We start from the raw sequence: 15,365 nt of genomic DNA on the forward strand, positions 1-15,365 counted from the left end.
AAAAGGGGAGCGCCAAACAGAAAAGAAAATGTAGTTAAACAGGTTAGCTGCTTTACTGGAGCTGCTGCAGCAGGTGTTCTCCCATCATATCCATTAAGCTCTCATAAGGCACCAAAAATATGGCTGAGAAATGTTCAGTCCTTAGTTTTCATCCATTTCTGTGCTCTTCTCCCACTCTGTTTGCTTTTCTTTTCTCCAAACATCTGTGTATTTAACAGTCTCACTGCATCTGCTGCTGCTCAGTCCGGGTGCCACGCTGGAATTTCAGTTATTTTCTGGTTATGCGTGTGCATTTGTGTGTGTATGTCTGTGTGTGTCTGAATATAGGTGTGTGTGGAAGGGAGCTGTGGCTGTTTCTTTGCACAGCCAGGCGTTGATGGTGCTCTAAGCAATGTGGGGTGTGAAGGTTGTCAGTGTGTTGATCCCGTGGAGACCCCTGGTATTCGAGCTATTTGGCAGACTGCATACAGCAGTGGTTGGGGGGGGGTTACATGGGTTAACCGTTAGTGTGTGTGTGTGTGTGTGTGTGTGTGTGTGTGTGTGTGTGTGTGTGTGTGTGTGTGTGTGTGCGCGTGTGTGTGCGTGTGCCCTGAGGCTGACAGGCTGATTGGTCACATGGAGTAGCCCTCACAAGTTGTTCACTCATTCAAAGGCTGCCCTTATGTTAAATATTAGGACAGTTTGACTGTTAATAAGCTGCAGCCCCTTGCACAGTCCAGAACTTCAGTGAGTTTTTTGGGATCTGATCACATGACTGCATGACCACTCATGGAATTAAAAAAAAAAAAAAAAAATCTGTTTTACATGTGGTGCTGCTGTTTACACTCAAGTCCAGGATGTTTTGTTTTCCTTTAAAATACCAACAAAATCAAAAATCATGTGTCAGGAATTAAAAGCAGTTTTCACACAGATTCATGGAAGCCAATTTTAGCATAGCTATGATCTGTTCTACTCATGGATTTCATATGCGTCACCACATCTGTGTTATCTAGTGTCACTGTCTAGATCATGCACTCAAGTAATCCTTACATACAGGGGCATTATTACAAAAAGTGTAGTGTCTGCAGGAAGTAACGAAAATAATAAGGGAAGAAGCCTGTGTAATAGCATGGAACAGCATCTGCACCATGTGACCTTAGGAAAGCCAATTATATTTCAGTGTTTACCATGTGGTAGCTGAAGGTCAGAGAGGGATTTGGATGATATTTCACCCAGTGCCGCAGTGCCATTGCCATGGTTATCACTGGTGGATTCAGGGTGACGAGTCACATGGTGGCGGTGAGGCTGTCTTCTTGGGCTTACAGAGGAACTGCAGTCATGTCTTGTGCATTGTGCAACCAGTCAAGACAGACACACCGGAAAATGAGTCAGACAGAAGAGAGAAGTTGGAAAAGAAAGTGATATATATATACAGACATATCCACATACTGTAACAAGTGCAAGGTGGGTTTCAGTATAGAGGTGGTAGGTGTGCGCGTGCATTATTTCTTCATTTGCTTTTGCTTACTGTTAGACTCATCTAGTTAGTCATTTGGCACTCAGACCAGTGACATCCAGTACCAGCTTATCACATCACTGTCACTGAGTCATCTCATCCGAACCACCCCCCCACCCAGCCCAAGAGAACCTCCTGTACGCACACACATGCACACACTCCCCTCCTCATGGACACCACCCTCGCTGCACACCCCCACTTAGTCAAATCAAAGACTTTCTCTGTCTGTCTGACATTGTGTGCACTAGGGTCACTGTTCTACTTTCCCTGACCCCTGTGTGTGTGTGTGTGTGTGTGTGGTGTGTGTGTGTGTGTGTGTGTGTGTGTGTGTGTGTGTGTGTGTGTGTGTGTGTGTGTGTGTGTGTGTGATGCAAATGCCTTGCAGCTCTTTGCTGTCTCTATCCAGTTAAAGCTGCTCTTAACAACACAAAGGCCTTCTTTCATCCACTTACACTCACTCATAATCCATTTTACCCACTAGATCATCCATAACTCATACTATAGTCCACACACAGACACACACACGCACGTATGCGCGCACACGCACTCACACTTACTGTGTGCACACCCCATAAAAGCTGTTGTATTGTCGTGTAAGCAGGGCATTAACAGCTTTGCATTTGTGTAATGGCTTTGAAACAAAGAGCGCAACACCACTGAACCATTATATCGTTAGTGAAATGATTACAGTCTTCAGATTGCTCTTTTTTTTTTTTTTTTAGTCTTTTTCTAGTTCTCACTTCTCTCGACAGCAGCTGTACTTGCAGGGGAGCCTTAGCTCTTCCTGCTGGGTTTTGTACCCTGGCTGAATCCTGTGTTTGCGCTGGCTTACCGACCCTTTGTGTGTGTATGTGTATAAGAGAGTCTGTCTAAAAATGTGCTCTCTCCCTGTTATGCCGGTGCCTTGTCTCGTGTTTGTAAAACCTCTATTGTGGGTGTACAGTTTGCTTGTTTTTGCATTTGCCGTGAAACAGACCTGAGTGTACACGTGTGCAATTATCAGTAGGATGAAAGGTGAATTCAGATGTTTAAAGTAACAGAATGATCTTAAAATATGTGTTGAGCCCCCTGAATGAACCGTCATCGTCTCATTGTGTGCGTACAGGAAGGAGCAGAGCATTTTATCTCCGGTGAATTGCTGGAATCTGTTGCTGCAGCAGGTGAAGAGGGAGAGCCGCGACCACGCCACTCTGTCTGACCTCTACCTCAACAACATCATTCCCAGGTTTGCACAGATCAGTGAGGACTCAGGACGTCTCTTCAAGAAGGTAAGCACCCACTCAAACATACGGGAACACCAGAGCCTCACGCTAACTGTTTTTCTCATTGTAATTTTATTTAATTGTCTGTTGTGGTTAGCTTGATTTATGTGAGGAATCAACACAGTGTGGGGATTGGAGTTATTTCAAAGCCGTTCTCATCTGTGAATACGTTTTAAATAGATGCTGCTGGTAGGTACACGCTCCTTCTCCACTTCAAACAATGTAGAAGCAAAAGAATTCAGCCTGATGTGCTACATCCATGTCATATTTTGCCATGTCCAACTCCTCCCCCCAGCATCTGTTTTCTGTCTTGGTTGATTTATTGACTGACAGCAAGGCAGCAGAACCTCAGGCCAGGAGAGTTTATACTGTCTGTTTCATACTGAAACCTCATTCTTGTCCCCTCTGATCTTTGCTTTTATAGTCTGAGAGATAAAAGAGACAAGGAAGGAAGAAATGTGGAGGAAGAACAAAAAAAAAAGAATAAACCAAAGGAACTGGAACAGCGTGAGAGGGCTTTACATGAGAGCAAATGGCAAGGAAGTGTTCTCCCCTGGGAGATTGTTGTTCATCTCCAGGATATGAGACCAAATAAACAAGCCCTTAGCTGCAAATATGCAAATAAAATTTGTAGTCTATTTACTACAAGCACTTACTTTTTCTCCAATGCATCCTTTTTTTTCCTGTGTGAGCTTCAGGTGGGGAACATCTCTATGAGGTGAGGTGTTTTCGCACTGATTGTCGGAGCTTTTGAAGGATGAGCACAAAGAGCTGAATTAAAATTTACAGTTAGTTTTAGGTTAGAATATAAAGCGTTAAATTTATGGTAAGGGTCATGTTAAAGAAAGCTAGGGATGGGTACAGGAAAAGAATGTAATCAAAGGAAAGCTGCCCCAAGTATAGAAAGATAAGTGTCTGCGCAGACGGCAAAGCGAGGCCGCCTGTGAGTGGAATGCCGTGGCAGAGGCTGCTGATTTCCGACCTGATAGGCTGTCTTTGAACTACATTTACAAACAGATCCCAGGCGATGAGAACGCACACAAACCTCCACTCTCATTTTTCTGTCTGTCCGATACGCAGCACTTTCTCTTTCCCACCCTGTAGCTCGTGGACATTGATTTTAATTTTTCGTGTTTTTTCTGTTTTTCTTCTTAATCCTGGTTGTTGTTTTGCATGCGGGTTGTTTCCATCATGTCTAGGTCATAAGCAGACAGCACAGAGAATGTTCTGATGGCTAATTAAGTGGATAATTAGTTCATTTATAGTATTTCCAGTCAGTGGCATGAATACCAGTAGTGCCAGGGGCCATTATACACAAACACTCCTCATACACAGCCCGCATTAGCGAAGCTAACACATTCATCTCAGGCACTTGAAATGGAGTGGGAGTGTGTGAGATTTTTAGTCACTTGTTGAGGGGAAGCAATAATGAATCAAGCTGTATTATTAACACGCACACAATCTCAACCTAAGCCACAGACATCAGGGCTAATGAAGCTGTGGCTAGTTTCTGCTTTGTAGTCCCTGTAGAGTGAGAGTAGACAACCACAGGCAAAATGAGAAGTCCAAAGGTCAACATCCTTGGTAGGAAGGCTCAGCCATAGCAATTGCTTTTTGATTGGCTGTGGTCTGGGCTTTGTCACCTAATATAACCCTCCTGCAGCACTTTAGAGGGCAGGAAAACTTGAGTTATCCTGTTACTTCTTTTGTCTGCTGTGTTACCCTAAATCTCCCTCTGTATCACTTTATCCCTCTGTTCCTGACCTTTTTGTTCTCTCTGATTCTATCAAATAGGTTCAACATCATGATATCTGATCCCCTCCATGCCCCGCCTTGTCTTCCTCCACCCTTTTTCATATACTACCTTTAAACTTCCCACTCTTAACCTTCTTTTAACTAGCTGACCTATAAGCCTCCAGTACATCCCAGCTCCCTTTTGTACCCTCTTCCAGGAGAAGACAGATGTTCAACTGTTTTTGCTTCCAGTCTGGACTGTTTTTTTTGTACTTCTCTCTCCTCCTTTCATTTTTCCTTCCCCTATCCCCTGCTGTTTATTACAATGTATGTCAGTTTATTTGTATACACAGATTTGTATGATGTGTTTACATGTAAATCTGTGTGCACATCTCTTCAAACGCTTAGAGTGATGAAAGGGATATTGTTCAATAAATATGTTAAATAGTAGTAGCCCTATTTCTGTGAGCTACAGTGACAATTTTTTTTTTTTTTGGTTAAATAAAAAACAAAGATCACTGCCTCAGCAAAATCTGGTATTACTTATTCATTTAACACAACCCTTTCTAAACTTTTACTCCCAATACTAGATAATCAAAGAGGTACATCCTACCCCAGTTTTCACTGAGCGAAAGGCTGGTACAGCCAGCCACTCTATCACAGGGCTAACACAGAGAGACAGACAATTATTCATGCTCACAATCACAGCTACTAGATAGTCAGTTTAGAATCACCAATTAACCTAAGACGCTTGCCTTGGGATTGTGGGAGGGAGCCGGAGTACCCAAAGAGAACCCAAGTAGGCACAGGAAGAACATGCAAACTACCCACAGAAAGGCCCCAGCTGGCCAGGGAGTTTGAACCCTTTTGCAGTGGAGCAACAGTGCTAACAGCTACATCACCGTGCTGCCCACATTTGCAACCGGAGGTTTCATGTATTGCACAACAGATGGCAAATTTCAAGACCTTGTGGTGGCTCAAGACTCAACATTTTACGTATTTGAAATACTGAACAACAGAATTCAGCATTTCAAGTACACAATTTATCACTCACCACTGGTAGAAAGACCACTGAGGGGACCTTTTTATATTTATTTGTGTGTGTGTGTGGTGTGTGTGTGTGTGTGTGTGTGTGTGTGTGTGTGTGTGTGTGTGTGTGTGTGTGTGTGTGTGTGTGTGTGTGTGAGAGAGAGAGACTGAAGCTGGATGCTTTTGTTAGAATAGAGGTCTACTTGTCTCTTGGGACAATATTTCGTGCTTCCAAATTCTGATAAAACTAAAATCATCAAGTGGCATCAAAGATTTTTGGTGACAATTATGCTCTCTGTTTGGATGAGCTTTTAAAAATGTATTTTACTATGATGGCTGTCTCAGACAATAATTCATGCCTTTGTTTCATTCTGAATTCATTATTCTGACTCTTTGTTTTCAGGCTGGTACTGCAAGTCTTCAGATGATTTAGAATGACCAAAACTAGAACGTTTGATCCCATCACAACAACTTGCACAACAACAAATTTGCTCACTATCCTTCCCAGATCTGACTTAAAGGTGGTTCAGAGGACATACAAAATTCAAAATCAGAAAAACTGGCCCTTCACCATCATCATTCTGAAAAAGTCTGAAGGGACATCATCTGCCCATTGCTCCCAGTCCAGGGAGAGGCACAAGCTCTCTCCTCTTTGTGTCAAGATTTAAAAAGAAATCAGCAGATTGCAGACCAGTTTCCTATCGTGTCACTATAAATATCACCCTCTGTGACTTTGTTTAGGCCTTTTAAATCTTAAATCTAATATTAATTTTCACTGAAACATTCAGTTTGTTGCTCTTCTTTTGCCTATCACCCTTTGGGTGTCTCCCTACCTTGTGTGTTCATACTGTACATTTTCTATACGGATCTATTCTGAGCATGCAGCATGCATTGCTTATCCGTCTGTCCAAACAGAGGTATCCTTTGTCTGTTAGTCTTCCTGTTTTTGGGACGCTGTCCTGAGGCAAATCTGTAATACTGGGCGATATAAAAAATTTATGTCTCTGCTTGTGATAATATAAAAACCAAGTCTGGATGGTGTATTTTCAGCTGACTGGTTGAGTGGTAACATATAAATGTTGAGAAGAGCTGTGAATGGATGTGTGTGTGTATTCATGCGTGTGCAGTGATGTGTGTGGAGTCTACTCATTTGTGGGCTGCTGTGAAGTCATCAGTCAGTAGTGGCTCCTGGCAGTTATGTCTGGAGAATGGTAGTGCCTGTATTGCTCTCTGTCCTCCCTCTCTCGGTTCTTTTCCTGTCTTTTGCAGCTTCGTCATCCTGCCCTGTCTTTAGCTCTTTTGTCCTCTCGCCATCTCGGCCATCATGCGGAGATCAGTATCTGTAGCTCTCCTCCACATCCGTCAAGACCATTACCACCTTGATCATTTGTCAGGATTAGACACTTCTCCACTACTGTTTGGCTAGATAATCTACTCTTGATTTATTGATCGACCACATAGCTGAGTGGGTATAGAGAGATGACCCCATCAGTGGACAGCCTTTAGAAGCTGCAAGTTACAACATTAAGTCTGTGGTTAGGACTGTTTATTCACATTAGTCTCTTTGTTTCTCCCTGTCTCTTCAGAGCAAAGAGGTTGGTGTACAGCTGCAAGAAGACCTGTTGAAAGTTCTTAATGAGCTTTACTCGGTAAGGAAAACCCTTTTCGTTACAGTCACAAGTGAGATTATAATGATGTCTTATGATCTCCTGCATTTCATACAGCACAACGAGAGAGCCCTGCTCTTGTAGTGCTAGGGGTTGGTTTGTATTACTTTTTTTCACAGCATATCACCTCAGTCGTGTCCTTACTTTCAATGGAGTACAGCCAGCAGGTGTGACTTTGAACAGAATTTCTAAATTTATGGTGACTTTAGTTAGGAGCATCATCAGATTTTATTTCTGCTTTGTCTACTACTTTCATGACCAAAGGCCCACAGAAGTAATGGCACCAGCCTCAGCTGTACCCTGTGTTTAAAACTAATTAGCGGATGCAACAAAGCTAAATGGTGATAATGTTAAAGATTATAAATGCCAAACCTCACTGTCTTCTTCCACTATCACAGGCATCTTAGCATCTGGCTCCACATTTTCATGCTACTGCCAAAAGGACTAAGGCAATCTGAGTGTGTTTCGCTGTCTGCATGTGTGGGTTTTCTACTACGGCTTAAAGCTTCAGCTACAGCTCAGCCAGACCCATAAAAGCAAGTCTTGCACTGTAATTATAGTCTATAGTAAGAGATAGAAATAGATCTGGTTTGAGTGACGCTCACATGCATACTCATAGACAGACCAGTGTGTCTGCCTGCAGTGGTGTTGGAGGGTTTGAGCAGAACAGCATAATGATGGCTGTAGCGGTCGCTTGAATAAGGCTGACACTGCACACACTCTCATTTCACGTGATTAACTCTTCACGTAAACTCCCTCCCACCCCCTCCACAGTCGAGCCCAGTAGGGTGACTCGTTCTCTTCGATATTTTGGAACCAGCCGTTGCTGGAGGTTTATTCCAAAAAAAGAAGTCTGTCTGTGTTTTGAGCTGTTTGTGTACTGAGCTTTGGCGCTTCACTTGTTCACTGGCAAGGGCCCACTTTTGAGACAGAGCCAAAAGTGAGTGAAGAGAGACACATCCATGTTTGTCTACAAATCTCAACCCTTGTTTCCAGGTGATGAAGACGTACCACATGTACAACACTGACAGCATCAATGCCGAGTCCAAGCTCAAGGAGGCAGAGAAGCAGGAGGAGAAGCAGATGGGACGGTCTGGTCGACAGGATGACCGCCAAACACCACGCTCCCCCGACACCCTGGCCAGCATAAAGACAGACGAGAAACCCGTCCGACGCTCCAGTGTCAAAAAAATCGAGAAGATGAAGGAGAAGGTGAGCAGGCCCGCATGAAATTAGGGAGGGGCGGTGGTGGGGGGTGGGGGGGTGAATCGAGGGGAGCGAGCAGATAGATGACGGCTGTTTCTGGGCTCCCCACCTGTTGTCAGACAGATCTACGTTTGTGTCTCATGAATCATTTATAAGGGCACGGTTGGCTTATTGCTAACCTTGTTTATTATTACTGGAGCCTGTCACAGCAACACGGTTCCCCACTTCTTATTACCAGGAATCAATACTGAGGTATTGCACTCAAACACCTATTAACCCTCTCCCTTCCTTCTCCCCTGCTATCTCTATTCATTTTTTCTTCCTGGCTGCTTTCTTTACTTCTTTCCTCTCTTATCAGCGGCAAGCTAAGTACACAGAGAACAGATTGAAGGCCATCAGAGCCAGAAATGAGTACCTGCTTGCCCTCGAGGCCACCAACAGCTGTGTCTTCAAATATTACATCCATGACCTCTCTGACATCATTGATGTGAGTATAAGCACACTGTGTTGTTCTGTGGGAGCATTATGTGCAGTGTGTGTCCCTATGTTTGTGCCAGTGGTGGCTCCTCGGTCAGTCTCTTCACATTAGCCTCAGTACGGCCTCTTTTCTTAAGTCCTTAATGCTTCCCAAGTGCATAACACAGGGTGTATTGTGCCCCCCCGCCCCTCCAGTGACAGCCAGTGGCAAAAAAAAAAAAATCCAGATTGCATGGAAGCTGTTAATTCTCTGATTATAACACTTCACGGCCTGCCGAACTGATGAAGCAGTCATCAGCACGTTTCAGTTCTGATGAAACTGACACATGTTCAAACAAGCAACACATCACTAGGTAGGCAGTGGCATGCAATGTCAGTCTGCGCTATTTATTTATCTATTTATTTATCTATTTATTTATCCTTTTTAGTTCATTTTTAGGGTTTATTTAGTTTAAAAAAATGAATATAATTTTGCTTGAAATTAGTCTGACAAGTACCAGCTGGAGACAGTACTACTATCAGGATTGTAAAGGAAATTAAGGAAGCAGTAATCGTGCAATTATTCATGTGTATGATAAACAGTTTATCCAAGGGAGACCTAAAAGGGTAGAGAAACAGGCTCATGACCTGAGTGTCACTTATTAGACCTGCTCCAGTGGCCACACACTGCTGTAGCTGCACTGGACAGCTTCCTGTTGTGAATGTGTGAGTGTGAGCAACAGCTGGAAAAGAGATTATTTCTCTCAGCACGTATTTAGCCTTTTTGTGTATTTATTTATCCCGCACGTAGGCTACATTACCTTGGATATAAAAATGGCATGTCTTTATGACATTTAATGATGAATAACAAATTACTGAAATAATAGCAGCCATTCAAAGAGGGACATACTCTATCATGTAACAGCTGAAGCACTAATGTATATATGTTGATGATACAGCACTTTTCACATGGATTTGATAAATGGTGGCAGTGCTCTAATACAGGACAGCAGTGAGTTTGTTTCTTTTACCAGCAGTGTTTACAATTGATACCATGTGTTTCCATTCATATGTGTCTGGATGTGTGACAGTGCTGTGACCTGGGCTACCATGCCAGCCTTCACCGAGCCCTGAGGACCTACTTATCTGCAGAGCAAAATGTTGAAACATCTAAACAAACGGGCCTCGGCACTCTAGAGGGAGCTACAGAGAGTCTTGAAGCCAACGGGGACAAACAGAAACTGATGGAGACCTACAACAATGTGTTCTGCCCACCAGCTCGCTTTGACTTTCAGTCTCACATGGGAGACACGGTAAGGTCCTATTACTTGTGTCTGTGTTAGAGTGAATGCATTTCTAAATCAATAATATGTTTATGTTCTCTGTTTTTTGTAGATGGGAGTGATGTGTGCACAGCCACCAGTTGATAGCGACCTGATCCAGAGGTGTCAGCAGCTGCAGTCCCGCCTCTCCACACTTAAGATTGAGAATGAAGAGGTCAGGCGTGTTTCTGTCCTTCCTAATATTTATTCATCAGTTTAGCCTTTCACATTTTCCACCTGTCCTGGGTATTAATCACAGCCTGTTTTTTTAATCATTCTCCCTCACTGCCAATCAGGTGAAGAAAACCATGGAGGCTACTTTGTCCACTATTCAAGACATGGTGACTGTGGAGGACTATGATGTCTCTGAGTGCTTTCAACACAGCAATAGTATGGAGTCAGTCAAATCCACTTGTGAATCCTATCTCAGCAAACCCAGCCTGGCCAAACGACGGGCCAATCAGCAGGAGACGGAGCAGTTTTACTTCACGGTCAGTTCCAATTAATGCCATAATTTGTCAAGTAATGATTATGATCATTATTGTTCATTTATGTTGGCTGAAAAGCATAATCTGCACACATTGTGACTCCAACACATGTGTCTTTGTATGTATTGTAGAAGCTGAAGGAGTTTCTGGAAGGCAGGAACCTGATCACCAAGCTGGAGGCCAAGCATGACCTCATCAAGAAGACCCTGGGAGAGGGTATGACTGCCAGAATGTCCTTCATATCTTTTAAAGATTGTCCTTTTTTTTTTTTTTTTTTTCTTTTCCCCCATCTGTGTGAGTGTTTATGTGCTGGGAGTCCCCCAGTATGCCTGAGCAGGATTCAGGATTCAGGAACAGTCTGGTGCCCAGAGGCTAAACAGGGAACAAATCAGAGAGATGAGTGGTGCAGTGGGGCGCATCAGAGAGCACGCAGGGAAGCAGAATGACTTTAATATATCTAATAATCACAAGCTCTGTGTGTGTATGTGTGTGTGTGTGTGTGTGTGTGTGTGTGTGTGTGTGTGTGTGTGTGTGTGTGTGTGTGTGTGTGTAAGGGTAGGTCAAAGTGACAGTGACCATATGTGGATGCAGCTGTTTACTTAACTTAGTGCGTGTGTGTGGTAGGTGTACCCCTGGGCTGAAAATGTCAGCCTTTCTCCAGCCTTACGCGAGAGCCTCTCCTAAATTGTGTGTGTACAGCTAAAGTGGGAAGTGTGTTTCCCTTTTTCTGTTCCATCTGAAGCTGTTTCCTCATGTGTCCTGTTTCTGCTATAACTGCCTGTCTCTTCTCTGTCACAACCTCCTTCACCCCCCCACCCCAAAAAAATCCTTCCTGTTTCTCCCTGCTTTAGGTCAGAAGACTGACTGTTGCCTTGCCAGGTAGGTGTGGTGTAGGAAGGAAATATGCTAATATACACTTTTACTGACACGCACGCACACACAGATATGCACACACAGATATGCACACACAGATATGCACACACAGATATGCGCACACAGATATGCGCACACAGATATGCGCACACAGATACGCACACACATATTTACCAAAGCAGCATTAAAGCTTGATTTCTTGGCAGGCAGGGCTATTATTTTCTTTGTCAGCGTTTATAGATATCCTCAACACATGTTCGTGTGTGTCTGTGTATACAAATAGAGTATTACCAGAGTTGGGAGTATAAATAGACTTTCACTGGAGACATAATGACAGAGTGCCGCTCTTTTTCCCCCTTTTCTCTCTCTGCTGCTTAGTGGACGGAGAAACTCGACAGTACGGAAGCAGGTAATTATTTTTGTGTGTGTGTGTGTGTGTGTGTGTGTGTGTGTGTGTGTGTGTGTGTGTGTGTGTGTGTCCGTCCCTGAGTGGATGCATAGTTTCGCAGTCAGAGCCACTGCAGCTTTGTTTTTCACTGAATTTGCACCTTGGTGCTGTTATCATATTACTTAATATACAAGCATACATGTCTGGTTCTACATTTGCATCAATAGCATGTGATCAGCAGGCAACTGTCATATTAGAGAATCTGATGTTTGTAGCTCCCTCTTGTGGTTGTTTTTGCGTCATTGCGTTAATTTCAAATTATATCTTACAAATACAAAAACATAGCTGTAATGAAATAACATCAGATTTCAAGCAGTAATATACCATCTAATATATAATCCATGACCTCACCTCCAGAGATTTTTGAAAACCCCAAACAAACAAAGGAAAAAGGAAAAGGTGCTGTCTCCTAGCAACAGCTGGGATCCAGCACCCACCATCTTTTCCCCATGCCTGACACCCGTTCCTTCTAAATGTGTGCACCCATGCATGTGCATGTGCAGACGTGTGAGGAAAGAAATGTGCTGTGTTTTCTTCCTAGTCCAGTCTGTCTTCCTCTAACAGGAGTAACTCCTCTCCCCTTATTTTAGGAGTCGGGTGAAACCATTCCCCTGATGGTCGAGAGCTGCATCCGCTTCATCAGTCGCCATGGTGAGGAAGCTCTCCAGTGAAATGATAGGTTTAGCTTCAGCTTTTTCTGTCTGGCAGTTGGTTAAATTATTTCAAATGTGATTGGTTCTGGATCTGTTTGAACAGCAAATATTTATCAGAACTTCTTCTAATTTCAAACTGAACTATCAACATGGATATTGACTGTGCGTGTGCGTGTGCTGTGTGTGTGTGTGTGTGTGTGTGTGTGTGTGTGTGTGTGTGTGTGTGTGTGTGTGTGTGTGTAGGTCTGCAGCATGAGGGAATCTTCAGAGTGTCAGGCTCACAAGTGGAAGTTAATGATATCAAGAATGCCTTTGAGAGAGGTAAGACTGTCCAGCAGGAAAAGCAAACAATTTGAGTTCTGTTGTGTTTATTCAGTGCTTCATTATCTGTTGTGTCCCACGGTCCCTCCTCTTCTTATCCGGTGTAGGTGAGGACCCGCTGGCAGGGGACCAAAATGACCATGACATGGACTCAATTGCTGGTGTACTCAAGCTTTATTTTAGAGGCCTGGATCACGCCCTTTTCCCTAAAGAAGTCTTCCATGACCTCATATCCTGTGTCTGTAAGTGTTGCTTCCTTTTGCCTGTTTGTGTGTTTATGAGTTTGAGAGTGTGAGTAATCTCATGGGGTTCATTTCAATTTTCAGCAATGGAGAGCCTCCCAGAGCGGGCAGTCCACATTAAGAAGGTTCTACAGTCCCTGCCAAGTAAAACCCTCATCATCATGAGATACCTTTTTGCCTTCCTCAACCAGTGAGTAACAGAGCACTCAGAGGCCAAATGTTTGGGATAAAGCTAAAGATGTATGAGTAACTACAACTTTCATAACATGGATGGTGTGTATTGTGCAGTCTAATGTAACATGACATGGACGGCTGTGCAGCCTGTGCGCTTTGCTTCAGGCTGCATCGTGTTTGCTTTACAATGATCTTGTTTTCATGCTGATTCCCTGTGTGGACAGACGTATTGGGCCACACTTTTTAATCTTTTAATTTAGGTGTTTTCAGTCCTTTTGCACACATGTATAGAATCAAGCGTCTAGCCATGCAGTCTGCCTTTACAAACAGTAATGGGTCATTCTAAGGCATGATTTAGACTTCTGCTGTGAATCTTTGTAGAGCCTACAACATAACCTACATAAGTGTCTGGCATTGTTGCCAGCATTTATGGTTGTGTGTGGTGTGTTATTACCATGTGGTTGTGTCCTGGTGTTTTACATGTGGACACCCTGAACAGGTCACCAGTCTATCGTGGGTTCAAGACAGAGAGACAGACAACATTCACTTCCATGTTCACACCTACGGCCAATTTAGAATCACAAATTAACGTAACCCCGTGCATGTCTTTGGATTGTGGGAGGAAGCTGGAATGCATGGAGAGAACCCACACAGACATGGGGAGAATATACAAACTCCACACAGAAAGGCCCCAAACTGGAATCAAACCCAGGACCTTCTTGCCGTGTTCACTGTCATAGTTCCAACCATAAGTGATGCCAACTAACAATCCGGCAGTGTTATTCCCATGACCCACCAGGCAGCGTTCGGGAAACCAAAGTCTTTGGGTTCTGGGGGGAGGAGTATAGTTGCAAACAGGGTTATAATAGTTTTGGATTTTACATTATAGTTTAGTTTTAGTTAGTTTTTACTTTTTTTTCTCTAATTCAGTTAGTTTTAATTAGTTTTCAGAGTGGTTTTGCTCGTTTTTATTAGTTTTTATTTTTGGTTTCATGCTTAGTTTTAGTTAGTTTCAGTTAGTTTCAGTATTAGTTTTAGTATTTTCATACCTAATCAGGTGCAAGATTCAAGGCGCAAAAGTGACTATTGTGTAATGAAAACTTGACAAAAGATACAGTTAAAGAAATATATTCAACAACCAGCTGTTCACAAGACAGCAGAACTACATGCTAAATTTGTGTAATATTAAGGACACACATGAACATCAACAGGGAGAAACAAAGAAAAACATGAATTCCCAAACTCAATAAATTCTACAATAAACTCCACAATAAACTTCAGCATCAGTGCAGCAGATTAATAACGCCTACATGTGGTGTTAAACAAAAACAAACTCTTTGAAGGAGTCAAAGCTCAAATCCATCTGCATCCTGATGTTCTCACCACCTGAAGCTGCTTCTGTTTAGGAGCTAGCTTGGTTAGATGCTCGCTAATTAAACCTGCAGGGTCTTTGCGGCCTCTGTACACAACCTACAGAAGTTGCCGACCTCATGTCCGCATTTATGCTTGTGTAGCTGGATTGTGTGTGTTATTACCTTGTGGTCGTGTGCAGGTGTTTGTACTCAAAGAACCTCCATACGGGACTCTGCCGCTTTCTCGGCAGACCGCAGCAATTACTTTGCGGACCAGCGCGGTGAGCGCATGCACATGTGCACTCACACAGTTGTCCTGTGGCGCTCCCAGCTTAAACTCCGAGAGCGGAAACAATGATTTCATATCAATCCACAAGGCTTAAAATGAAAGTCAGTTTATCGATAATTTCAGTTAGTTTTAGTTAGTTTTGTAAACTCACAATTCAGTTTTAATTAGTTATCGTTTTTTCCTTTTAATTATAGTTTTTATTTATTTCAGTTAACGACAATGTTTTTTCAATTTCAGTTTTCGTTATTTCGTTCGTTTTCGTTAACTATAATAACCCTGGTTGCAAAGCTGAAACTTAAAGGAACTGATGGAAGGGCACCACCAGTAGTGGAGACTAGGGCTTTATTCGGCTCA

At 43.1% G+C, this 15,365-nt stretch overlaps 1 protein-coding gene across 4 annotated transcripts in view; it reads left to right on the forward strand.

Moving 5' to 3' along the window:
- The window catches only part of srgap2 (SLIT-ROBO Rho GTPase activating protein 2), a 56,903-nt gene that overhangs the window by 33,037 nt on the left and 8,501 nt on the right, over window positions 1-15,365 (forward strand). For all 4 annotated transcript variants that reach the window (XM_030729056.1, XM_030729055.1, XM_030729059.1 and 1 more), the window contains 14 exons: window positions 2,601-2,763; window positions 7,107-7,169; window positions 8,184-8,399; window positions 8,752-8,880; window positions 9,941-10,162; window positions 10,245-10,346; window positions 10,468-10,662; window positions 10,791-10,875; window positions 11,511-11,538; window positions 11,911-11,941; window positions 12,571-12,631; window positions 12,877-12,954; window positions 13,062-13,196; window positions 13,281-13,386. In XM_030729056.1, coding sequence (XP_030584916.1) covers window positions 2,601-2,763; window positions 7,107-7,169; window positions 8,184-8,399; window positions 8,752-8,880; window positions 9,941-10,162; window positions 10,245-10,346; window positions 10,468-10,662; window positions 10,791-10,875; window positions 11,511-11,538; window positions 11,911-11,941; window positions 12,571-12,631; window positions 12,877-12,954; window positions 13,062-13,196; window positions 13,281-13,386 — 1,614 coding nt within the window. The remainder of the gene's footprint in view (window positions 1-2,600; window positions 2,764-7,106; window positions 7,170-8,183; window positions 8,400-8,751; window positions 8,881-9,940; window positions 10,163-10,244; window positions 10,347-10,467; window positions 10,663-10,790; window positions 10,876-11,510; window positions 11,539-11,910; window positions 11,942-12,570; window positions 12,632-12,876; window positions 12,955-13,061; window positions 13,197-13,280; window positions 13,387-15,365) is intronic.

Source organism: Archocentrus centrarchus, chromosome 5 (genome assembly GCF_007364275.1).
Source record: "Archocentrus centrarchus isolate MPI-CPG fArcCen1 chromosome 5, fArcCen1, whole genome shotgun sequence".
NCBI classification, from domain to species: Eukaryota; Metazoa; Chordata; class Actinopteri; order Cichliformes; family Cichlidae; genus Archocentrus; species Archocentrus centrarchus.